Source organism: Scyliorhinus torazame, chromosome 9 (assembly GCF_047496885.1).
Source record: "Scyliorhinus torazame isolate Kashiwa2021f chromosome 9, sScyTor2.1, whole genome shotgun sequence".
NCBI lineage: Eukaryota > Metazoa > Chordata > Chondrichthyes > Carcharhiniformes > Scyliorhinidae > Scyliorhinus > Scyliorhinus torazame.
Window position 1 is genome coordinate 52,761,437 of NC_092715.1, and position 27,030 is coordinate 52,788,466.

The 27,030-nt window shown below is 54.3% G+C and overlaps 1 protein-coding gene across 3 annotated transcripts in view; it reads right to left on the reverse strand.

The window, feature by feature from the left end:
* The window catches only part of LOC140429203 (ufm1-specific protease 2-like), a 121,301-nt gene that overhangs the window by 7,501 nt on the left and 86,770 nt on the right, over positions 1-27,030 (reverse strand). For all 3 annotated transcript variants that reach the window (XM_072515891.1, XM_072515892.1, XM_072515893.1), the window contains 2 exons: positions 17,960-18,036; positions 15,609-15,733 (listed from right to left, as the gene is read on the reverse strand). In XM_072515891.1, the coding sequence (XP_072371992.1) occupies positions 15,609-15,733; positions 17,960-18,036 (202 nt within the window). The remainder of the gene's footprint in view (positions 1-15,608; positions 15,734-17,959; positions 18,037-27,030) is intronic.

Genomic DNA, 27,030 nt, shown 5'->3' on the forward strand with positions numbered 1-27,030 from the left:
ACTCCCTAAGGGTCTGCATGACCTCTACCATCCCCTCCACTGGATCTGTGATGTACAAAAGCAGATCATCCGCATATAATGAGACCCGATGCCCCTCCCCTCCCCGGACCAACCTCCTCCAGTTTCTGGATTCCATTAGTGCCATGGCCAGCGGCTCAATTGCCAGGGCAAACAGCAGGGGGAACAGGGGGCACCCCTGTCTCGTCCCACGGTACAGTCTGAAGTACTCTGACCTCAGCCGATGTGTCGATACGCTCGCCACCGGGGCCTGGTAAAACAATTTGACCCACCCTATGAACCCCTCCCCGAACCCAAACCTGCCCAGCACTTCCCACAGGTCGTCCCACTCCACCCGATCAAAGACCTTCTCCGCATCCATTGCCGCCATCACTCCCGCCTCCCCCCCTCCGAGGGCATCATGATCACATTCAGGAGCCTCCGCACATTTGCATTCAATTGCCTGCCCTTCACAAACCCCGTCTGGTCCTCGTGTATCACTCCCGGGACACAATCCTCAATCCTAATGGCCAGGTCCTTCGCCAGCAACTTAGCGTCCACATTGAGGAGCAAAATCGGCCTATACGAGCCACACTGCAGTGGGTCCTTATCCCGCTTGAGGATAAGCAAGATCAGTGCCCGACACATCGTCGGGGGAAGAATCCCTTCTTCCTTCGCCTCGTTGAAGGTTCTCACCAGCAATGGACCCAACAGTTCCACAAACATCTTATAGAACTCGACCGGGAACCCTTCCGGCCCCGGGGCCTTGCCCGCCTGCATGCTCCCTAACCCCCTAATAGCTCCTCCATCCCGATCGGGGCCCCCAAACCTTCGACCTGTCCCTCCTCGGGAACGTCAATTGGTCCAGGAAGCGCCGCATCCCCTCCCCCCCCTCCGGGGGTTCTGACTTGTACAGGTTCCCTGCCATGTAAAAATCCCTAAAGACCTCATGTATTTTGGCTGGACTCCGCACCGTGTTCCCCCCTCTGTCCCTGGTTCCTCCAATTTCCCTAGCCGCCTCCTTCCTACGTAGCTGATGCGCCAGCATCCGACTCGCCTTCTCCCCATACTCGTACGCTGCCCCCTGCACCATCCTCCACTGGGCCTCAGCTTTCCCCGTAGTCAGCAAATCAAACTCCGTTTGGAAGCTCCGGCGCTCCTTCAGCAGCCCCTCTTCAGGGGATTCCGCGTATCTCCTATCCACCCTCAGTATCTCCCCCACCAATCTCTCCCTCTCCATCTTCTCCCTGTGAGCCCTGATTGGGATTAGCTCTCCCCTGATCACCGCCTTCAGCGCCTCCCAGACCACACTCATCTGTACCTCCCCATTATCATTGGCCTCTATGTACCTTTGAATGCACCCTCGGACCCGCCCACAGGCCTTCTCATCCGCCAGCAGTCCCACATCCATGCGCCACAGTGGGAGCTGGCCCCTCTCCTCCCCCAACTCCAGCTCCACCCAGTGCGGGGCGTGGTCCGAAATCGCTATGGCCGAGTACTCCGTCCCCTCCACTCTTGGGATCTACTCACCATGAAGAAGTCTATCCGTGAATAGGCTATGTGCACATGGGAAAAGAAGGAGAACTCTCTCGCCGCTGGCCTGGCAAACCTCCACGGGTCCACTCCCCCCATCTGATCCATAAACCCCCTCAGAACCTTGGCCGCAGCTGGCCTCCTGCCCGACCTCGACCTAGATCGATCCAGTGCCGGGTCCAGTACCGGATTGAAGTCCCCCCCATTATCAGGTTCCCTGCCTCCAGATCCGGGATCCGGCTCAGCATGCTCTTCATGAACCCTGCATCGTCCCAATTCGGGGCATATACATTCACCAGCACCACCCGGGCCCCCTGCAGCCTTCCACTCACCATCACATAACGGCCCCCCTTATAACCGCCACAATACTCACCGCCTTGAAAGTCACCCGCTTGCTCACCAGGATTGCGACCCCCCTGTTCTTCGCATCCAGCCCAGAGTGAAAGACCTGCCCCACCCATCTCTTTCTCAGCCTGATCTGATCCGCCACCTTCAGGTGCGTCTCCTGCAACACAGCGACGTCTGCCTTCAGTCCCTTTAAGTGCGCAAACACCCGGGCAGTCTTGACCGGCCCATTCAGGCCTCTCACGTGATCAGCCGGATCGGGGGACTACCCGCGCCGCGACCCCCCCCCCTCCCCCGCCATCTCCTTTCTTAGGCCAGCCATGTGCCTACGTCTCCCGCACTCTCCAGCCCACCATACGGGGGCTCCCCGCCCCAACTCTCCCTCTTACCACCAGCTCCCCCTCAGTCAGTACAGCAGCAACCCAGAACTCTCCCCCGGCCAGGCAATTGCCTAGCCCCCTGCACCCACCATTCCACTCCCGTACGTCTGACTCCTGCTGACCCCGGCAGCTCCCGTCTCTGCCGATGACCCCCCGATTGAATTCCCCCTCAAAGTCTCCCCCCCCCCACTCCCCCTACAAACCAGTGCGAGCTCCCACACGGTACCGCCCTCTGCGTCGGGCCATGCCCCCCCCCCCCCGCGTCGGGCCTTCTGTGCAGGAAAAAGCCCGTGTTCCCTGCCTGGGCCGCCCCCGCCCCCTGTGGCGCAGCTCCTTTCGCCTGCAGCCTCTCCCTGATCCCCAAAGACCCAGGACCTCCGGCCCCCACTCCCACCTTCAAACGTGGGGAACAGCCCCTCCCAAATCAATACACATACCCAGAAAGCACACACATCAAATCAAATCGCCCCTTCCCACTCCCCAGCATCCCCATAACCTGCCGCAAACCACTAATTCGAGTCCAGCCTTTCATTTTGGATGAAGGTCCACGCCTCGTCCGGCATATCAAAATAGTGGTGTCGGTCCTGATGCGTGATCCACAGCCGCGCTGGCTGCAATAGCCCAAACTTCACCCCTTTTCGATGGAGAACCGCCTTGGCCCGGTTGAATCCTGCCCTCTTCTTGGCCAGTTCTGCACTCTAGTCCTGGTAGATCGGATTTCAGCGTTCTCCCACCTGCTACTTCGCTCCTTCTTTGCCCACCTCAGGACACACTCCCTGTCGGTGAAATGGTGAAACCTCACCACCACAGCCCTCGGCGGCTCTTTCACCCTCGGCTTCCTTGCCAGGACTCTGTGTGCCCCATCCAGCACCAGGGGCCTCGGAAAGGCTCCCCGCGCCCATCAGCGTGCCCAGCATCGTAGCCACGTACGCCCCGACATCCGACCCCTCCACACCTTCAGGGAGACCCAGAATCTGCAGATTCTTCCTCCTCGACCTGTTGTCCAGGTCCTCGAACTTCTCCTGCCATTTTTTGTGCAGCGTTTCGTGCGCCTCCACTTTCACTGCCAGGCCCAGGATCTCATCCTCGTTATCAGAGGCTTTCTGCTGCACCTCCTTAATCGGCGTCCCCTGCGCCCTCTGGGTCTCCACCAGCCTCTCGATCGACGTCTTCATAGGGGCCAACATCTCCGCCTTCAACTCCGCAAAGCAGTTTTTCAGAAACTCCTGCTGCTCCCGCGACCACTGAGCCCACGCTGCCTGGTCTCCACCTGCCGCCATCTTGCTTTTCCGCCCTCGCTCTCCTCTCTTTTCCAGTGCCACTTTTTTCACCGCTCCGCTCCTGGTCCACTCCATACAGTGCTGGGGGAACCTCACTGCTGCCTTCCCACACCGGGAATCGTCGTCCAAGTGCCGCTGGGGCTCCTTAAAAGGGCCCAAAGGTCCGTTCATGGCGGGAGCTGCCGAACGTGCGACTTACCCAGGCATGGCCGCAATCGGAAGTCTCGGCAATGGAGTTTTAAAAAAAATTTTTTTTTAATTCAAATATCAACAACAAAATACAGAAAGAGAACACCCCCCCCCCCCCCAATATACATAAATAATAAATTAACAGCCTTCATCAACACAAAGGCAAAAATACACACCCACTCAAGAAAAACGAACCAACCCCCCCCCCCCCCCCTCCCCCGAGCCAGGCTACCAGGGACGCAAAGGCCAGAATACCGGCCTCTTTCGCATCCTGCACTCCCGGCTCTTCTGCCACCCCAAATATTGCGAGCCCCCAGCCCGGCTTGACCCTGGAACCTACCACCCTGGACACCGTCCTCGCTACACCCTTCCAAAAGTCCTCCAGTGCTGGGCAAGCCCAGAACATGTGGGTGTCATTTGCTGGGCTCCCTGAGCATCTAACACACCTGTCCTCGCACCCAAAGAACCGGCTTATCCTTGCCCCGGTCATGTGAGCCTTATGCAGCACCTTAAATTGTATGAGGCTGAGCCTCGCGCAAGAGGAGGAAGAGTTCACCCTCCCCAGGGCATCCGCCCACATCCCCTCGTCAATCTCCTCACTCAACTCCTCCTCCCACTTACCCTTTAGCTCCTCCACCGAGGCCTCCTCCTCCTGCATCACCTGATACGTTGCCGAGATCCTCCCCTCTCCAACCCACACCCCCGACAGCACCCTGTCCTGGACCCCGCGTGGCGGCAACAGTGGGAAACCCACCACCTGCCGCCGAACAAACGCTCTTTACCTGCATATATCTGAAGGTGTTCCCCGGGGGGGGGGGGAGCCCAAACTTCTCCTCCAGCTCACCCAGGCTCGCAAACTTCCAGTCCATAAATAGGTCCCCCATCCTTCTAATACCTATATTGCGCCAGCTCAGAAACCCTCCGTCCATCCTCCCCGGGACAAACCGGTGGTTCCCCCAAATCGGGGACCACACCGAGGCCCTCACCTCCCCCCTGTGACATCTCCATTGCCCCCAACTTTTGAGGGTTGCCGCCGCCACCGGGCTCATGGTATATCTCGTTGGAGGAAGCGGCAGCGGCGCCGTCACCAGTGCCTCCAGGCTCGTGCCCACACAGGATGCCATCTCCAGCCTCTTCCATGCCGCCTCATCCCCCTCCATCACCCACTTACGCACCATCGCCACGTTGGCGGCCCAATAATACCCACAGAGGTTAGGCAGCGCCAACCCCCGCCCCCATCCCTGCACCGCTCCAGGAACAACCTTCTCACCCTCGGGGTCTTCTGCGCCCACACAAACCCCATAACGCTCCTGTTAACCCTCCTGAAGAAGGCCCTAGGGATCAGGATGGGGAGGCATTGGAACAGGAACAAAAACCTCGGGAGCACCGTCATTTTAACTGACTGCACCCTGCCCGCCAGGGAGAGTGGCAGCACGTCCCACCTCTTAAACTCCTCCTCCATCTGCTCCACCAGCCTTGTGAAGTTAAGCTTATGTAAGGCCCCCCACCTCCTAGCCACCTGGACCCCTAGGTACCTGAAACTCCACTCCGCCCTTTTAGCGGGAGCTCACCAATTCCCCTCTCCTGGTCCCCCGGGTACGAAGTATGAACAACTCGCTCTTCCCCATATTAAGCTTGTACCCGGAGAAATCTCCAAACTCCCTAAGGATCTTCATCACCTCCGGCATTCCCCCCACCGGGTCCGCCACATATAGCAGCAAATCATCCGCATAGAGCGACACCCGATGCTGCTCCCCACCCCGCACCAGCCCCCTCCAGTTCCTCGACTCCCAACACCATGGCCAGGGGTTCAATCGCCAGCGCAAAGAGCAGGGGGGACAGGGGACACCCCTGCCTCGTCCCCCGGTGTAGCAGGAAATACTCTTGACATTCTGTTCGTGGCCACACTCGCCACCGGGGCTTCATACAGCAGCCTCACCCACCTGACGAACTCCTCCCCAAACCCGAACCTTTTCAACACCTCCCACAGGTACCCCCACTCCACCCTATCAAAGGCCTTCTCCGCATCCATCGCCGCCACTATCTCCGCCTCCCCTTCCATCGCCGGCATCATTATAACATTCAAGAGCCTCCTTACATTAGTATTCAACTGCTTCCCTTTCACGAACCCCGCCTGATCCTCGTTGCAGCACACAGACCTCTATCCTCATGACCAAAATCTTTGCCAGCAACTTTGCATCTACATTTAAAAGTGAGATCGGCCTATATGACCCACACTGTAGGGGATCAGGGAAATCAGCGCCCTAGACATCGTCGGTGGCCGAGCCCCCCCTCCCATTGCCTCATTGAAGGTCCTTACCAACAGCGGACCCATCCGGCCCAGGTGCCTTCCCCGCCTGCATGTTCCCTATCCCTTTGACCAACTCCTCCAACCAAACCGACGCCCCCAACCCCGCTACCTGCCCCTCCTCTACCCTCGGAAACCTCAGCCGGTCCAGGAAGCGACCCATCCCTCCCTCTTCCAATGGGGGCTCAGACCGGTACAGTTACTCGTAGAAGTCCCTGAAGACCCCATTGATACCCACCGCACTTCACACTGTGCTCCCTCCTCCATCCCTAACTCCCCCGATCTGCCTCTCGCTTCCGAAGCTGGTGCGCCAGCATCCGGCTCGCCTTTTCTCCGTACTCATATACCGCCCCCTGCGCCTTCCTCCATCCCGATGGTCAACAAATCAAACTCAGCCTGGAGGCTATGCTGCTCCCTTAGCAATCCCTCCTCCGGGGCCTCCGCGTACCTCCTATCCACTCTCACCATCTCTCCCACCAACCTCTCCCTCTCTCTCCTCTCCCCCCTCTCCTTGTGTGTCCTAATGGAGATCAGCTCTCCTCTGACCACCGCCTTCAGCGCCTCCCAGACCACCCCTACTTGCACCTCCCCATTGTCATTAGCCTCCAGGTACCTCTCTATACACTTCCGGACACGCCCGCTCACCTCCTCGTCCGCCAGCAACCCCACCTCTAGGCACCACAGCGGGTGCTGGTCCCTGTCCTCCCCCAACTCGAGGTCCACCCAGTGCGGAGCATGATCAGAAATGGCTATCGCCGAGTACTCCGTATCCTCCACCCTCGGAATCAGCGTCCTGTTCATGACAAAAAAGTCAATCCGGGAGTAGGCCTTGTCGACATGGGAGAAGAATGAAAATTCCCTGGCCCCCGGCCTCGCAAACCTCCATGGGTCCACCCCTCCCATCTGGTCCATGAACCCCCTCAGCACCTTGGCCGCCGATGGCCTCCTGCCCGTCCTAGACCTAGAGCGATCCAATGCCGGGTCCAGCACAGTGTTGAAATCCCCCCCCCATTATCAGGGCCCCTGTCTCCAGGTCCGGAATCCGGCCCAGCATACGCTGCATCGTCCCAATTCGGGGCATATACATTGACCAACACCACCAGCTCCCCCTGCAGCTTGCCACTTACCATCACATATCTACCACCATTGTCTGCCACAATGCTCGCGCCTCGAACGACACTCTCTTCCCCACCAAGATCGCCACCCCCCGAATTTTTGCATCCAAACCCGAATGAAAACACCTGCCCCACCCACCCCTTTCTCAACCTTACCTGATCCGCCACCCTCAGGTGCGTCTCCTGAAGCATGGCCACATCCGCCTTCAGCCCCTTCAGATGCACGACCACCTGGGCCCGCTTGACCGGCCCATTCAGTCCCCTTACATTCTAGGTTATCAGCCGGATCAGGGGGCTACTCACCCCTCACCCCCGCCGACTAGCCATATCCCTTCCTAGGCCAGCCACGTGCCCGTGCACAACCCGTTCCCCACAGCGGCAGACCCCCGCCCCGACCTCCCCGGCAATGCCCAATCAACCACCAAAAAAGAAAGAACCCCCCCTCGAAACACAACCCAACAATCCCCAACCATCCCTCCACCGCGACCCCTTGTCCCCGACCCTTAGTCTGAGTCCAGTTTTTTGGCCTGAACAAAGGCCCACGCCTCCTCTGGGGACTCAAAATAATGGCATCGTTCCTTATAGGTGACCCACAGACACACCGGCTGCAGCATACCGAACTTCACCCTCTTTCTGTGCAGCACTGCCTTCGCCCGGTTGTAACCGGCCCTCTTCTTCTCCACCTCCGCGGTCCAATCCTGGTAGATCCGGACCTCTGCGTTCTCCCACCTGCTGCTCCGCTCCTTCTTGGCTCACCTTAACACACACTCTCGATCAGCAAACCGGTGGAACCGCATCAGCACCGCCCGCGGCGGCTCGCTGGGCTTGGGCCTCCTCACCAGCACTCGGTGAGCCCCCTCCAGCTCCAAGGGCCCCTGAAAGGCCCCCGCTCCCATCAGCGAATTCAGCATGGTGACCACGTAGGCCCCCACGTCCGAGCCCTCCAGCCCCTCCGGGAGACCTAGGATCCGCAGGTTTTTCCACCTCGACCGGTTCTCCATCTCCTCGAACCTCGCCATTTCTTGTGGAGCAGGCCCAGGATCTCGTCCTCGTTCTCTGAGACCTTCTGCCGGACCTCGCGGATCGCCACCCCTTGGGCCGTCTGGGTCTCCAGCAGCTTATCGATTGAAGCCTTCATCGGCTCCAGCAGCTCTGCTTTCAGTTCCTTAAAACAGCACTGGAGAAGCTCCTGCTGCTCTTGCGCCCACGGCCTCCACGCTGCCTGGTCTCCACCCGCCGTCATCTTGTTCCTCCTCCCTCGCCCTCCCTCGCACCTTTCTTTGCTTCAATGCCACTTTTTTAAATCGCCCCACTCCTGGTCCAATCCATACACTATCGGGGGAATGTTGCTGTCCCCTTCCCACACTGGGAAACGTCAAACAAGCGCCGTTACGGGCCCTAAAAAGAGCCCAAAAGTCAGTTTTTAGCTGGAGCTGCTGAACGTGCGACTTAGCTCCTCATAGCTACAACCGGAAGTCGGCAATGGAGTTTTTAAGAGACAATGGACTGGAAGGAGAAGGAGGACGTTGAACTGTGGAGGTCTGAGGAGATGGGTGCTTTTTCTGTTTTTTCCTGTATTCTTTCTTTTGTCGGTTGTTGGAGAAAGGTTCTCCAAGGTGACCGGGAAGGGGGAGCTCCTCCCTATGTTATCGCAGGCCTCAATATCTTTAATCTTGAAGAAGGACAAGGTGTGCCCCCTCTCCCCATTACTCTTTTCCTTGGCAATAAAGCCACTGGCAATGGCGCTTAGTGTGTCAAGGGGTTGGAAAGGGATTGTGTGGGGAGGGGTGGAACATAGGGTCTCGCTCTACGCGGGTGACCTTTTGCTCTACATATTGGAAAGCATTGGAGGGATCATGGGCACTTAGGTGAAATTCGGCCAGTTTTAAACATGGGGAAGAGTGAGGTCTTCCTGATCCAGGCGAGGGGGGGGGGGGGGGGGGGGGTGAGGCTTCGTGAGCTGCCGTTCGAGGGAGTGAGGATGAATTTCAGGTATCTGGGCATCCAGGTGGCATGAGGATGGGAGCAATTACATAAATTGAATTTGGCCCGGCTGGTGGAGCAAAGGAAGGGGGCTATTGAGAGGTGGGACATGTTCCCGATGTCATTGGCGAGGCGAGTGTAGTCCGTGAAGATGATGGTACTCCCAAGGTTTCTTTTTGTGTTCCAGAACCTTCCAATTTTTAACTCAAAGGCCTTCTTTAGGAAGATCAATACATTGATCTTAGGGTTTGTGTGGGTGTAAAAGCCCCACGGGGAAGAAGGTGTTGCTGGAGCGGGGACGTGAGGTGGGGTGGGCTGACCTTGGCAAACTTAATGAATTATTACTGGGCAACAAATATAGCCATGGTAAGGAATTGGGTAGTGGGGGAGGGGTCGATATGGGACAATGTACGTGAAACTATAAACATAGTGCAAAAGCCATCTCCCTCCCTTCCAGGTCCCACCTTTATTAACACCCTACTCTAAGCTAAACTAACCCCCCCCACCCCCCCCCCCCCCCCCTTAATTTTCTGCAAAGAAGTCGACGAACGGTTGCCACCTCCGGGCGAACCCGAACAGTGACCCTCTCAAGGCGAACTTGATTTTCTCCAAACAGAGAAAACTAGCCATGTCCGATAGCCAGGTCGCCGACTTGGGGGCTTTGAGTCCCTCCAAGCTAATAGTATCCGTCTCCCGGCTACCAGGGAAGCAAAGGCCAGAACATCTGCCTCTTTCTCCTCCTGGATTCCCAGGTCTTTCGACACCCCGAAAATCGCCACCCCTGGACTCAGCGCCACCCTTGTTTTTAACACCGTGGACATGACATCTGCAAAGCCCTGCCAAAATCCCCTAAGCTTCGGACATGCCCAAAACATGTGGACATGGTTCGCTGGTCCTCCCGCACATTTTGCACACCTGTCTTCCACCCCAAAGCATCTTCTCATCCGGGCCACTGTCATGTGAGCATGGTGAACGACCTAAAATTTTATCAGGCTAAGCCTGGCACATGTTGCGGACGCGTTGACTCTTCTCAACGCGTCCGCCCATAGACCATCCTCTATCTCTCCTCCCACTTGCGCTTCAGCTCCTCGGTCTGCGTCTCCTCTGACCCCATAAGTTCCTTGTAAATGTCCGAGACGCTCCCTTCTCCTACCCACCCTCTGGAAACTACCCTGTCCTGAATCCCCCTTTGTGGTAAGAGCGGGAAGGTTGACACCTGTTTACATAGGAAGTCTCGCACCTGCAAATACCTGAATTTGCTTCACCTCGCCAACCTAAATTTCTCCTCCAGCGCCCTCATACTCGGAAAGCTCCCTTCTAGAAACATATCCCCCATCCTCTCAATCCCTGCTCTCCGCCATATCCGGAACCCCCTATCCATACTTCCCGGGGCAAACCGGTGATTATTACAGATTGGGGACCGGACCGATGCGCAACTCTGCTCCCACATGTCTCCTCCATTGCCCCCGATTCTCAGGGCCGCCACCACCACAAGGCTGGTGGAGTACCGTGCTGGCAGGAACGGCAGAGGCTCAGTTATCAACGCCCCCAAACTGGTGCCCCTGCATGAAGCCGCCTCCATACGATCCTATGCCGACCCCTCCCCCACTTCCTGATCATAGCTATATTCGCCGCCCAATAAGTTACTAAAATTTGGCAGCGCCAGCCCACCCTCTCCCCGACTCCGCTCAAGCATTACCTTCCTTACCCGCGGGGTCTTGCCCGCCCAAAGCCAGAGATCACTTTGTTGACCCTTTTAAAAAAGGACCGGGGAATAAAGATGGGGAGACATTGAAACACGAACAGGAATCTCGGGAGGACCGTCATCTTCACCATCTGCACCCTCCCAGCTAATGACAACGGGAGAGTGTCCCATCTCCAAAAATCGTCCATCATTTGGTCTACTAGCCGGGCCGGATTTAATTTATGCAGCCGGTCCCATTCCCACGCCACTTGAATGCCTAGCTACCTAAAGCTTCCCCCTACTAATCTAAACGGCAGCTCCCCCAATCGCCTCTCCTGTCCCCTCGCCTGGACTGCAAACATCTCACTTTTCCCCATATTTAGCTTATACCCCGAAAACCAGCCAAATTCCCCTAGAATCATTATGATTTCTTCCAACCCCTCTAATGGGTCCGATACATACAGAAGCAAGTCGTCTGCATAGAACATAGAACATTACAGCGCAGTACAGGCCTCTAAAGCCCATCTACACTATTCCATTATCGTCCATATGTCTATCCAATGACCATTTGAATGCCCTTAGTGTTGGAGCGAGACTCCCCTCCCCCTCCCCCCGGACTAGCCCCTTGAGGCTCTCAGAGCAATTGCCAACGGCTCTATTGCTAGCGCAAACAACAGTGGGGAGAGGGGCATCCCTGTCTTGTCCCCCCGGTGCAGTCTAAAATAGTCCGATGTTGTCCTATTCTTCCGTAGACTTGCCACAGGAGCTGATACAGCAACCTGACCCAGTCAATAAAGCCCCGCCCAAATCCGAACCGTCCCAGTACCTCCCACAGATAATCCCATTCTATCCGATCAAAAGTCTTTTCTGCATCCATTGCGATCACTATTTCCACCTCCCTACCTTCCGGGGGCATCATGATCACATTTAACAACCTTCTTACATTGGCCACCAACTGCCTACCCTTAACAAACCCGTCTGGTTCTCCCTAATAATGTCCGGAACACAATCCTCAATCCTGGAGGACAAACTTTTGGCCAGCAGTTTGGCGTCCACATTCAACAGGGATATCGGCCTGTAGGACCCACACAGCTCCGGGTTCTTGTCCCGCTTCAGAATCAGCGAAATCGTGGCCTGTGACACCCCTCTTTCTCTTGCCTCATTGAACATCCTCATCAACACCGGCCCCAATATCCCAGAGAACCTTTTATTAAACTCCACTGGGTACCCGTCCGGCCCCGAGGCTTTACCCGCCTGCATGGCCTTCAGACCCTCCACTATCTCTTCCAACCCGATCGGGGCCCCCAGCCCTTCTACCAGCTACCCGTCCATCTTTGGGAAATGCAGCCCCCAAGAAGTGCCTCATCCCCTCCGGCCCCATAGGGGGTTCCGACCTATACAGCCTACTGTAGAAATCTCTAAACGCCTTATTCACCTCTGATGAATCTCCAACCAGGTTCCCATCTCCGTCATTTACTTTGCCTGTCTCCCTGGCTGCCTCCCTCTTTCTAAGCTGCTGTGCAAGCATTCTGCTGGCCTTCTCTACATACTCATAGATCGCCACCCTCGCCTTTCTCAGCTGCTCCACCGCCCTCCCTGTGGTTAACAAGCCAAACTCTGCCTGTAGCCTCCGCCGTTCCCTTAAAGCCCTGCCTCTGGGGTCTCCGCATACCTATCGATCTGTAGTATCTCCTTTACTAGTCGGTCCGACTTTGCCCTGTCCACCTTCTCCCTGTGGGCCCGTATCAAGATCAGCTCCCCTCTGACCATCGCCTTCAGTGCTTCCCAGACCACCGCTGCTGAAATTTCCCCCGTGTCGTTGACCTGCAGGTAGTTCTGAATACATTTCCTCAGCTGCTTGCACACCCCTTCGTCAGCCAAAAGTCCCACATCTAACCTCCAGTGCGGGCGCTGGTTACTGTCTTTACTAACCTGCAGGTCAACCCAGTGCGGAGCATGGTCTGAGATTGTGATCGCCGAGTATCCCGTGTCCACCAGCCCTGCCAGTAAGGCCCTGCTCAAAATGAAGAAATCGATCCGGGAGTACACTTTATGCACGTTTAAGTAGAAGGAGAACTCCTTCACCCTCGGCTGCCCAAATCTCCATGGATCCAACCTCCCCCCCCAATCTGCTCCATGAACCCTTTTAGTTCCTTTGCCATTGCTGGCACCCTGCCCGTTTTTGAGCTTGACCGGTCCAAGCCAGGGTCAATAACTGTGTTGAAGTCCCCTCCCATGACCAACCTGGGAGCATCCTCAGCATCCTCTTTATAAATTCCACATCATCCCAATTTGGCACATGCACATTTACTAATACCACCTGCACCCCCTCCAGTTTCCCACTGACCATAATATACCGACCTCCCACATCCGAGACTATTCTACCTGCTTCAAACACCACCCGCTTATTGATCAGGATCGCGACTCCTCTAGTCTTTGAATCCAGTCCCGAGTGAAAGACCTGACTGACCCAGCCTTTCTTCAATCTAATCTGGTCAGTTACTCTAAGGTGCGCCTCCTGCAACATTACCACGTCCGCCTTCAGTCCCCTAAGATGCGCGAACACACGTGCCCTATTGACTGGCGCATTTAACCCTCAAACATTCCAGGTGATCAGCCTACTTGGGGGAACTCATTGCCCCCCCCTTCGCCGATCAGCCATCCCCTTTTTTGGGCCCGCCTCCAGCCCATGCTCCGCACCGCCATCGGCCTGCCCCCAGGCAGCCTCCACCCCCAACCTCCTCTCTGTCCCTTAGAACTAGTCCCTCCCTCGTCAGCAGAACATTTCCCCCCCCCCCCCTAGTAACAACACTCTGTAACCCAACCCCTTTGATAAACCGAACATATGCACACCAGTCACTGCGCTTCTGTGAGCTAGCCCGCCCAGCTAGCTTGGTGGCCCCCATCCCTGGCACCGAATAGTCTCCCACCCTCCCCCCCGCTCGTACAAACATACTCCAACATCAAACAATCCCCACACAATTGCCCGATAGAAAAACACCAAAATCTAAACAAGCACACCTCCATCCCCCAACAGTTCAAATGAAAACCTTAACTCACTCAGCTCTGCCACTGGTCCCAAATCAATACAGAAGGCATTACAAACAGCTTCCACAAAACTAAAACGAGAAACTTTTTTTTTAAAAGAACAGAGAAACAAAAAGAAAAAAAAAACATGAACGTTGCAGCAAAGTTCAAAAGGTCTCAGTCCACCACCAGTCCTTTCCTTTTCACGAAGTCCAGCGCGTCCTCAGGCGACTCGAAATAAAAGTGCTGTTCCTCGTACGTGACCCAGAGACGGGCCGGATACAACAGTCCGAACTTCACCTTTTTCTTAAAAAGGATCAACGTAATCTGGTTGAAGCCTGCTCTTCTGGCCACCTCCACACTCAGGTCTTGGTAGACCCGCAGGATACTATTGTCCCACTTACAGCTCCGCGTCTGCTTGGCCCACTGTAGAATGCGTTCCTTATCCAAGTACCTGTGGAATCTCACCACCATTGCCCTCGGGGGATCTCCCGTTCGCGGCTTTCTCGTGAGTGCTGTGAGCCCTGTCCACCTCCAAGGGTCGGGAGAATGCCCCATCCCCCAGCAGCTTCTCAAACATATCTGCGATGTATGCCCCAGCGTCAGCTCCTTTGGACCCCTCCAGGAGCCCAACGATTCTCAAGTTCTGCCGGTGGGACCTATTCTCTAGGTCCTCCACCTTCTCCAGGAGCTTCTTCTGCTGGTCTCTCAGCATCCCCACCTCCAACTCCACCGCAGTTTAATGCTCTTCCTGCTCAGCCAGCGCCTTCTCCACCTTCGGGATTGCCTGATCTCGGGCGTCCAATCTAAGCTCCAGCCGCTCAATCAACTCTTTTATCGGGTCCAAGCAGTCCCTTTTCTGCTTAGCAAAGCCTTCCTGAATAACTTGCATCGGCTGCTCCGTTGACCGCTGGGTCGACAAACCAGAGGTCCGGTCCTCCGCCATGCTGTCTCCCGCTGCAGCTTCAGCACAAGCCTTCTGTCTTTCTGTTTCTGCCTTTACGAGCACTTCTAATCCTTCTCTCCATGCACTGATGTGGGAATTCAGGACACAATTGCCTCTATCTTCAGTTTTACAGTTCAAGTCTGGTAGAAAATCGGGGGAAAAGGTCCAAAAGTCTGACCCGAGCGGGAGCCACCAAATGTGCGACTTACTCCTTCATAGCTGCCACCGGAAGTCCGTGGCCGCGCCATGTTGTACGGCGCGACCGCTGCAGGTCATCACCGTGCACAATTGCGGCCATGGACCCTGCAATTCTACAGCAGTTTCTGTTGGGAACGCCGGGGGTTTTACGTGGCGCGACTGCTAGCCCCTCACCAGGCGGAGCATCGGTGCGGAGGCGGCACTGACATTTTCATGGTAAGACTAGACACATAGCCTCAAAATGGGTGATTCTAGCCATAGTCTCCCAAACAGCGAATTTTGCCCTGTATTTCTTTTTCTTTTTAACAAAATAATGGAATGTTAAAGTTCAAGTAAGCATCTCTCAGTATCAAAACGTAATGCTCAGATGCAAGTTTAGAGCATCCCACAATAAATGTGTAAAATGTATTGCAAAAATTAGCTGTGTAAATCAAATGAAAACAGTTCTTGTTACGGAGATGGAATCTCTTTGAAGGCAATGAGATGAAAATTTGAATTGATAAATCATTTTACTATTCCTAGCTTTTTAATAACATCATTACCTAATTTGATTCCAACAGAAAGCCCCTTGTCAATTTTACAGTTAGGGAAATAATTTGTCCTCTTGCATTTCCTACACATACCCGTTCAACTATATTGGCCCAGTCATCTTCTCCAGAGTAGTGTGCATCCAAGATAAGGAATTTTACAGCTCCTGTTTCTTCATTCCAAGCCACTCCTAGAAGAGTATGTGCTAAAGGTTCACCACCTGTTTATAAAGTCAGAACAAAAGTGAAAAAATCAATATAGAAACAGAGAAAATAGATGCAGGAGTAGGCTATTTGGCCCTTCGAGCCTGCAGCACTATTCAATATGATCATGGCTGATCGGCAAATTCAGTATCACACTCCCAGCTTTCTCTCCATACCCCTTGATCCCTTTAGCCGCAAGGGCCATATCCAGCTCCCTCTTGAATATATCCAACAAACTGGGCCCAACAATTTTCTGAGGTAGAGAATTCCACAAGTTCACAACTTGAGAGAAGAGGTTCTTCCTCATCTCAGTCCTGAATGGCTTATCCCTTATTCTTAAGCTGTAACCCCTAGTTCTGGACGTTCTGAACATCGGGAACATTCTTCCCGCATCTAGCCTGCCCAGTCCCATCAGGATTATATATGTTGCTATGCGATCCTCTCTCATTCTTCTAAACTCCAGTGAGTACAAGCCCAGTCGATCCAGTATTTCTCCATATGTCAGTCCTGCCATCCCGGGATTTAGTCTGGTGAACCTTCGCTGGACACCCTCAATAACAAGAATGTCCGTCCTCAAATTAGGAGACCAAAACTGCACACAATACTCAAGGTGTGGCCCTGTATAACTGCAGCAAGACATCCCTACTCCTATATTCAAATCCTCTCGCTATGAAGAACAGCATGCCATTAGCTTTCCTCACTGCTTGCTGTACCTGCATGCCAACCTTCAGCGACTGTTCCACCATGACACCCATGTCTCGTCGCACTTCCCCTTTTCCTAAACTGCCACCATTCAGCTAATGATCTGCCTTCCTGGTTTTGCCACCAAAGTGGATAACCTCACATTTACCGACATTATATTGCATTTGCCAAGTATTTGCCCACTCAACCAGCTTGTCCAAGTCACCCTGCTGCCTCTTTGCATCCTCCCCACAGCACATACTGCCACCCAGCTTAGTGTCGTCTGCCAATTTGGAGATATTGCGTGCAATTCCCTCGTCCAAATCATTAATGCATATTGGGAACAGCTGGGGTCCCAGCATTGAACCCTGCGGTAACCCTGCCTGCCACTCTGGAAAGGACCCGTTTATTCCCACTCTCTGCTTCCTGTCTGCTAACCAGGGGCGAAATTCTCCTGAAACGGCGCGATGTCCGCCGACTGGCGCCCAAAACGGCGCCAATCAGACGGGCATCGCGCCGCCCCAAAGGCGTGGAATGCTCCGCATCTTTGGGGGCCGAGCCCCAACATTGAGGGGCTAGGCCGGCGCCGGAGGAATTTCCGCCCCGCCAGCTGGCGGAAACGGCCTTTGTTGCCCCGCCAGCTGGCGTGGAAATGACATCTCCGGGCGGCGCATGCGCGGGAGCGTCAGCTGACAGTTTCCCACGCATGCGCAGTGGAGGGAGTCTCTTCCGCCTCCGCCATGGTGGAGACCGTGGCGGAGGCGGAAGGGAAAGAGTGCCCCCACGGCACAGGCCCGCCCGCGGATCGGTGGGCCCCGATCGCGGGCCAGGCCACCGTGGGGGCACCCCCCGGGGTCAGATCGCCCCGCGCCCCCCCCAGGACCCCGGAGCCCGCCCACGCCATCTTGTCCTGCCGTTCAAAAGGTGGTTTAATCCACGCCGGCGGGACTTCGGCCCATCCGGGCCGGAGAATCCAGCGGGGGGGCCCGCCAACCGGTGCGGCCCGATTCCCGCCCCCGCCGAATATCCGGTACCGGAGACTTCGGCAACCGGCGGGGGCGGGATTCACGGCAGCTCCCGGCGATTCTCCAACCCGGCGGGGGGTCGGAGAATGACGCCCCAGTTCTCTATCCATGTCAATACATTATCCCCAATGCCATTAGCTTTAAATTTGCTCACTAATCTCTTGTGTGAGAACTTGTCAAAAGCCTTTGAAAGTCCAGATACACAACATCCACTTGTTCACCCTTGTCCACTCTACTGGTCACATCCTCAAAAAATTCCAGAAGATTTGTCAAGCATGATTCCCCTTTAGTGAATCCACGCCGACTTGGACTGATCCTGCTCCCGCTTTCCAAATGCTCAGCTATTTCATCCGTAATAATTGACTCCAGCATTTTCCCCACCATATGCATTCATATGGCTGCACATGCCAATAGATGGTCTTTGCCTGGCATTTGCAACACTGCAGAATAAGTCATCTCTTATTTTACAGTTTACCAGTCACATTTGAACAAAAGTTCAAGATAAAGGAATATATAAGAAGGAAATCACAAACTTACCAACCATAACTGGAGTTCCTTGCACCTCAAAGTGCTGAACAAGTTCCCTAGCCGACAAGGCGAATTCAGATCCTGACCTGTAAAAGTTAAAGCATAAAAAAAACATTATTTTAAATCAAGAGCTGAAATCTTTGTTTTGCTATCTGCCATGTCTGCATACTAGAAATAAGAAACACAAAAGCATGTGGTTTCCATACTATGATAAATTATATTCTGTCGATGAATGGTTGCCACCTTCGGGCGAACCCCAATACAGATCCCCTCAAGGCAAACTTACTTTTTTCTATACCCAGAAAACTTGACATGTCCAAAAGCCATAGTTTGGTCTTCGGGGGTTTTGAGTCCCTCCATGCCAGCAGTATTTGCCGCCGGGCTATTAGGAAAGCAAAGGCCAGAACATCTGCCTCTTTCTCCCCCTGGACTCCCGGGTCTTCCGAAACCCCGAAAATTGCCACCCCTGGACTCATTACCACCCTTGTTTTCAGCACCCGGGACATGATCCCCGCAAATTCCTCCCAGTACCCCCTAAGCTTAGGACATGCCCAAAACATGTGAACATGGTTCGCTGGTCCTCCCGCGCATCTAACGCACTTGTCCTTTACCCCAAAGAATTTGCTCACCCGAGCTACCGTCATGTGGGCCCGGTGAACGACCTTAAATTGAATCAGGCCGAGCCTGGCACATGTTGCGGTTGAGTTTACCCTACTCAGGGCTTCCGCCCATAACCCGTCCTCCATCTCCCCGCCAAGCGCCTCCTCCCATTTGAGTTTCAGTTCCTCCGTCTGGGACTCTTCATGAGCACCTTGTAGATATCCGAGACTCTACCCTCTCCTCCTTCTCCTCTAGAGACTATTCTGTCCTGGATCCCTATTGGCGGGAACCGTGGGAAGGATGGGACCTGTCTGCGTACAAAGTCCCGCATCTGTAAGTACCTAAAGTCATTTCCCCTTACCAGCCCAAATTTCTCCTCCAAGCCTCTCAAACTCGCAAAGCTCCCCTCCAGGAACATATCGCCCACCCTCCCCACCCCTACCCGCCGCCATGTTCGAAACCCTCCATCCATGTTCCCGGGGGCGGATCGATGGTCACATATTGGAGCCCAGACAGACGCACCCCCCCACCCCCCCTCCCACATGCCTCCTCCTCTGGCCCCATACCCGCAGGGCCGCCCCCACTACCGGGCTGGTGGAGTACCTGGCCGGCGACAGCGGTAGGGGAGCCGTGACCAGGGCTGCCAAACTGGTGCCCCTGCACGAAGCCTCCTCCACTCGCTCCCAGATAGACACCGTACCCATCATCCACTTCCTTATCATGGCTACGTTAGTCACCCAGTAGTAGTTGATCAGACTCGGCAATGCCAGTCCCCCCTCGCTGCGGCTCCTTTCAAGCATCGCCTTCTTCACCCGCGCGGATTTTCGCGCCCAGACAAAGCTCATGATGATTTTGCCAGTCCTTTTGAAGAAGGACCGTGGGATAAAGATCGGGAGGCACTGGAAGATGAACAGAAATCTAGGGAGGATTGTCGTCTTTACAGTCTGCACCCTCCCCGCCAGTGACAGCGGGAGTGCATCCCATCTCTGAAACTCCCTCTTCATTTGTTCCACCACCCTAGTCAAATTTAACTTATGCAACCTGCCCCAGTCTCGTGCCACCTGTATCCCCAAGTACCGGAAACTTTCCTCCACCAGCCTAAATGGCAGCTCCTTCAGTCTATTCTCCTGGCCCCTTGCCTGCACCACAAACATCTCACTCTTGGCCATATTTAATTTGTACCCTGAAACCGGCCGAACTTCCTCAATGTTTCCAGTATATTTTCCATCCCGGCCAGTGGGTCCGACACATACAGGAGCAGGTCATCTGCATAGAGAGAGACCCTATGTTCCACCCCCCAACCCCCCCATGTCATTCCCTTCCACCCCATCGCAGCTCTCAACGCCATCGGCTCTATGGCCAGCGCGAACAGCACCAGGGAGAGTGGGCACCCCTGTCTGGTCCCGCTGTGTAGTCTGAAATAATCTGACATTATCCTGTTCGTCCTAACGCTAGCTTTTGGGGCCTGGTACAATAGTCTGACCCAATTAACCAGCCCCTCCCCGAACCCAAACCGTCCAAGCACCTCCCACAAATAGCCCCACTCCACCCGGTCGAAGGCCTTCTCAGCGTCCATTGCCACCACTACCTTCACCTCCTTGCCCGTCGGGAGCATCATGATCACATTAAGCAATCTTCTCAAGTTAGCTGTCAGCTGCCTGCCTTTCACAAACCCTGTCTGATCGTCCCCAATCACCTCCGGTACGCAGTCCTCAATTCTAATCGCCAGGACCTTGGCCAGGAGCTTGGCATCCACATTGATCAGGGAGATTGGCCTGTATGACCCGCAGGTCCTTGTCCCGCTTCAGTATCAGCGAGATGGTGGCTTGCGACATCGTCGGTGGCAGGGTCCCTCTGTCCCTTGCCTCATTAAAAACCCTCGTCAGGACCGGTCCCACTATCTCCGAGAACTTCTTGTAAAACTCTACTGGGTACCATCCAGTCCAGGGGCTTTCCCCGATTGCATGGCCTTTAGGCCCCCCAATACCTCCTCCGCTCTAATCGGTGCCCCCAGCCCGTCCACTAGTCCCCTACCTACTTTTGGGAACGTTAGTCCATCCAGGAACCTTTTCATCTCCTCCGGCTCTTCCGGGGGTTCTGAAGTGTACAGCTTACTATAGAAGTCCCGAAATACCATATTTTGTCCTGCCGGGTCCTCCACTCTGCTCCCCTCCCCATCAGCCACTCTACTTATTTACCTGGCCGCCTCCCTCTTCCTGAGTTGCTGCTCTAGCAATCTGCTGGCCTTCTCCCCATGCTCATACACCACTCCCCTCGCCTTCCTAAGTTGTTCCACGGCCCTACTCGTGGATAGCACCCCCAGTTCCGCCTGCAATCTCCGTCTCTCCCTGAGTAGGTCCTCCCCCGGGGACCCTGCATGCTCCTAGTCTATCCGGTGAATTTCCCTAACCAATCTGTCCATTTCTGCACTGTCTGCCCTGACCCTGTGAGCCCGAATTGAGATCAGCTCCCCCCTCACTACTGCCTTCAGCGCCTCCCACAGGGTCGCTGCTGAAGCCTCCCCCGTATCGTTCACCTGCAAGTAATTTTGCATACACTTCCGAAGTCTCTCACATATCCACTCCTCCGACAACAGTCTTAAGTCTAACCTCCATTGCGGGCGTTGGTAATTCGCACCCCCCCCCCCCGACCTGCAGATCCACCCAGTGCGGGGCATGGTCCGAGATAGTGATTGCCGAGTATTCCGTATTCTTTACCTCCCCTACACAGTCCCTGCTCACGATAAAAAAAAATCAATCCTAGAATATACTTTATGAACATGCGAATAAAACGAGTAGCCCCTTCACGTCGGCTGTCTGGCTCTCCATGGGTCCACAGCCCCCATTTGCTCCATGAACCCTTTCAGCCCCCTTGCCATTGCTGGGAGTCTGCCCGTTCTGGGACATGACCGGTCCAGCCCTGGGTCAAGGACCGTATTAAAGTCCCCTGGTCTAGGTCCGGGATCTTCCCCAGCACTCTTTTGATAAAGTCAACGTCGTCCCAGTTTGGCGCATATATGTTCACCAGCACCACTCTTCTCCCCTCCACCTTACCATAAGGAATCTGCCCCCACCGTCACCGACTACGCCCTCCGCCTCAAATTGAACCCGCTTATTGATCATAATTGCTACCCCCCTGGACTTAGAATCCAAGTCTGAGTGGAAGACCTGGCTGATCCAGCCCTTCCTTAGCCTAGTCTGGTCAGACACTTTCAGACGCGTCTCCTGCAACATAATTACGTCCACCTTTAGAGCCCGCAAATGCGCGAACACACGTGCCCTTTTAACTGGCCCATTTAATCCCCTGACATTCCCAGTGATCAGCCTGGTTGGGGGGCACAACCCCCCCCCCCCCCCCAGGTCAGCCATAAACTTTCTTGGGCCCGCCCCTGGCCCATGCGCTGCGCCATTCCTGGCTCGCCTCTTGGCTGCCTCCACCCCCGGCCTCCTTTCCATTACCTACTTCAGATCCCCCTGTCAGCAAAATAACTCTCCCCCCCCCCCCCCCCCCCCCCCCCCCGCCACCCCTAGCAACATCCCCCGATAATCCCACCCCCGCCATTCATTGGCTGTATTCTACTCCCCTACCTGACTCCCTTGACTAGCCAATCTGCTAGCCCGGTGACTCATCGCTCCGGCGCCCCCTTGTCTCACTCCCATTGTTTCCCCGACCTCATCTCCCCACTCCCCAGCACACCATCCCCCACTCCGACCCACTGGAGCAGTCTCACTAAGATGGGAAAGATCAAACAAGATGTAAACATCAAACAGCAACGCGAGGCTGCTCCAGGTACAATACAGTTCCAGCTGTGTACACAGAAAAGTGTCAACCCACGTCCCTTTCTGAGCACCAAAAAAATATATATATATGTAACACCGCAATAACCCAGTACCCGTACATCCCCATCCGAAACAAACATAAAAACCATAGACATAAATGAAACAAAAGCCCCCAACCAACATCTTTAATCCCCATTGCTGACCGGCCACCCTTTTGTTACAATACAGGCTCCAGCGCACTCAGAGAGCCCAACAAAAGGTACCCACCACAACAGAAGGAAAAAAAAGGAGAGAAAAAACAAACAACAGAAAAAAGGAAAAAGACCATACGAGGGGGGGGGGGGGGGGGGGGGATACCCTCCCCCCACAGGCAAAAACTGCCCACAAAAAATACACAAGGCACCTTTAAAGCAGTAAACTGTCGACCAGCAGTCCAGGCACAGTAGGCGTCCCTTCAAACAGTAATTCTCGGACCCTAACTTGCGTCCGTGGGTCCTTTTCTCGAGATCAGCCCCTGATGTCCATCACTTCTTCAGGCTCGGAGAAGTAGTGGTGTTGGCCCTGATGCGTAACCCAAAGACGGGCCGGGAAGAGCAGATCAAACTTCATGTGCTTTTTGAACAACACCTCCTCAACTTGTTTAAAGGCTGCTCGCCGCCTGGCCACCTCCTGGCTTAGGTCGTGGTAAATGCGAAGGACACTGTTATTCCATGTGCTGCTTTTAGCGCTCTTTGCCCACTGCAGCACCCGCTCCTTCTCCACAAACCTGTGGAACCTAACCACCATCGGACGGGGTGACCCCCCCGGACGCACCTGTCTCACCTGTACTCTGTGTGCCCCCTCCAGCTCCGGCAGTCACGGACAGGCTTCAGCCCCCATCAGTTGCATCAACAGGTCCGCCACAAACACTGTGGCATCTGCTCCCTCCGCCCCCTCCGGGTGGCCAATTATCCTCAGATTTTGTCCACGGGCTGTATTTTCCAGCTCCTCTACTCTGTCCAGCAGTCTTCTCTGTCTCCCCTTCAACCCGTCGACTTCTAGCGCAGCAATCGTCTGAGCGTCCGCCTGCTCCTCCACCGCCTCCCCCAGCTCCTTAACCTTTTCGTCCTGGGCATCCAGTCTCTGGTTCAGCTGATCCACTAACTTCTGAAGTGGGTCCAAGTTATCCCGCTTCAACGACTCAAAACTGCTCTTTATCACCTGCAGCATGTTTTCCAGCGCCTGCTGGATCACCGGGTCCGAGGTCCGCAAGTCCGCCATCTTTGCTCCCGGGTCAGCTTCCCCTGCACCTTGCCTTTGTCCCTTCCTCTCCCGTTTGCGCTGTTTTCTGCTCTCCCGCAGTTCCATGCAGCTCTGCTCGCTCCTTAGCCCCCCGTGGCCGTCCTTTCACTGCCCTGCAAAACCGGGGAACCAGATCCTCAAATCCCGCCGGAGTGAGAGCCCCGAATGTGCAGCTCACTCACTCATTGCCGCCACCAGAAGTCCATTATAACTTAGTTAGAAGAAACATCAGGTTTACATCCAAATTTCAATCAAACCAAATTTAAACAATGATTGGTGAGATCAGTGAAATCAGAATAATTGTGAATAATTTAGAATTTATGTAGACAGCCGTTTGAGAAAATTTCAACTAGATTGGCGATCTTGGAGCAACATATTTTCCCATGCCAGAACAGTAAAATACTCCAGGACACAAAACATATTACTTTTGTTCCCAGTATTCTTGGGATCCATTTTATATTGCCAATATACAATTGAGGACACCATTTCTGTGCTGCTCCATTTATTGCTCATTTTATTGGTGACATATGGAAAAAAAAACATATGCAAATAAAGGTTTCAGTGGCTGTGAGTTAAATAAAAGTGAATATTGTCAGCACATGATATGGGTGGAATTTTCCGGCCATACCCACCGATGGTGAGCCCCAACCGCGGGATCTCTGGTGGCAGACGGTGCGAACAGCAAACTCCGTTGACAGCGATGAGAGCAGAAGATCTCGCCACCAGCCAATGGTGAGCGGCTTCAGCCACCATGCTGCGACGAAGGTTGGAAAATCCTGCCCATAAATAACTTGTGTAGATGGGAGCAGGAAGTAAGGATATAGATTAAATGAAAGCTGAATACTTTGGATGCTGGAGATCCGCAATAAAAACAGAAAATGCTGGGAAAGCTCAGGAGGTCTGGCAACATCGGCGTGGAGAGAGAAACAGAGCTAACGTTTTGAGTCCAATATGACTCACGTCGGAACTGGAGAGAGATAGGAATATGATGGGCTTTAAGCTGTTGAAAAAGGAGAATGGGGCAGGTGGAGCAAAATAGAAAGTTAGGGATAGGTTGGAGGGTAAGAGAGATTAAATGACAAAGATGTCAAGGAACACAAGACAAAGGAGTGGTACTGATAGTATACTAGGGAGAAGTGGTGGCGTAGTGGTATTGTCACTAGATTTGTAATCCAAAGCCAGAGAGTAATGCTTTGGGGACCTGGGTTCGAATCCCACCACGACAGATGATGGAAAATAAACTCAATAAAACATCTAGAAATAATAGTCTAACCAATTGGTTGCCTAATGTCCTTTAGCGAAGGAAATCTCCTGGCCTGCATGCGACTCCGGGTCCACAGCAATGTGGTTGACTCTTACATGCCATCCGAAATGGCCGCGTAAGACACTCAGTTGTATTCAATCACTACAAAGGGGGAAAAAAAGGAATGAAACTGGAAGGGCCATCCGGCATCGACCTAGGCACCGGAAACGACAGCGGCAAACCCAGTCCTGCCAATCCTGCAAACATCCTTCTTACTAACATCTGGGGGCTTGTGCCAAAACTGGGTGAGCTGTCAAGCAACAGCCTGACATAGTCATAAAGGTTTCAGATAATGTCCCAGACACAACTACCACCAGCAGTGATGGCAGCACAGTGGTATACAGTCGGGAGAGAATTACCCTGAGTGTCCTGAACATCCACTCTGGAAGTCTAGGTCAAAGATGGGCAAGGAGGCCTCCAGTTGATTACCATTTACCATCCCCCTCAGCTGATGAATCAGTACTTCTCCATGTTGAACACCACATGGAGGAAGTACTGAGGGTGGCAAGGGCGCACTCTGGGTGGGGGGATGTGGGCTTCAATGTCCATCACCAAGAGTGGCTCAGTGGTATCACCAGACTCAGCTGGCCGGGTACTACAGGACATAGCTACTAGACTGGGACTGCAGCAGGCGGTGTGGGAACCAACAACAGAGAAAAAAATACTTGACCTCATCCTCATCAACCTGACTGCCATAGATGCATCTATCCATAACAGTATCAGTAGAGGTGACCACTTTACAGTCCTTGTGGAGACAAAGTCCCGTCACCACATTGAGGATACCTTCCATCATGTTGTGGCACTACCATTGTACTAAATGGGATGACTCAAGACTGGGCATCAATAAGGCGCTGTGGGCCATCAGCAGCAGTGAATTGTACTCAACTATAATCTGTACCCCGTGGTCTGGCATAACCCTGGCTCTACCATTACCTCAAAGCCAGGGATCAACCCTGGTTCAATGAACCCTGGGAGTGCATGCCAGGAGCACCAGTAAGCATATGGAAAAATTAGGTGTTAACCCGGTGAAGCTACAACACAGGACTACTTGTGTTCCAAACAGCATTAGCAGCGAGTAACAGATGGAGCTATATGATCCCACAACCAACAGATCAGATCTAAGTTCTGCAATCCTGCCACATCCAGCCATGAATGGTGGTGTACAATTAAACAACTCACTGGAGGAGGAAGCTCTACAAATATACCCAAAAGATAAGGCTGAAGTATTTGTAACAATCTTCAACTAGAAGTGCCAAGTGGATGATCCATCTTGGTCTCCTTCGAAGGTCCCCAGCATCATAGATGTCAGTCTTCAGTCAATACAATTCACTCCACATGATATCAAGAAACAGCTAAAGGCACTGGATACTGCAAAAGCTGTGCAGCCTAACAATATTCTGGTAATAGTACTGAAGCGCTGCAGAGCTTATCCCAGTCACTGAGGAGCATCGCCGAGATCGTCGATACGATGGTGCAGACCATGGGAAGCCGCCAGGGCTGGCAGAGCCAGATTATGCAGGGGCAGCCGGGGTTCAAACCAGCTGCCTCTCCGTCCCAAGGTGGGCCCAGGGCCTTAAGTGCACCGATCGGGAGGAGGGGCACTGAGTGGCAATCCGGACCCATCTCATGGAGTGGCGACGGTGGGCACCACTGATGAGGTTGTGTCTCGCAGTCAGCATACGGAACAGGTGACAAGTGAGCTGGGGCCCTCTGGCCCCAGAGCCCCCAGAGGATGCCCGCTAGGGGCATCAAAGGCCACGAGATGAGATAGGTAGCTGGCAGCCTCCACCTCAGGTGTGCATCCTGGGGAAACACCGCAGAAGAGAGCTAGGAGGGCCACTCGTGTTGAGGATCGCCGAGGACACCGTGGGAGGGGGTGTGTGATGCAGGTAGGGGGTGGAGGGGTGGGGGAGGCACCACTGGGAGTGGGGTATTGTACAGCACATTAAACTCCTTTTTGTACAACCATTATGATGCCTTTGTCACTTTCGTCTGTTATGTGCACCGACCTCCAGACCCTTTGCCCATCTCTCCAGGCATCCCCCGCACCCCGTGGCACCCACCAATCTTCCGTCCGTGGACATGTCCCTGGAGCTGGGTCCCATCCTCTGAGTGTT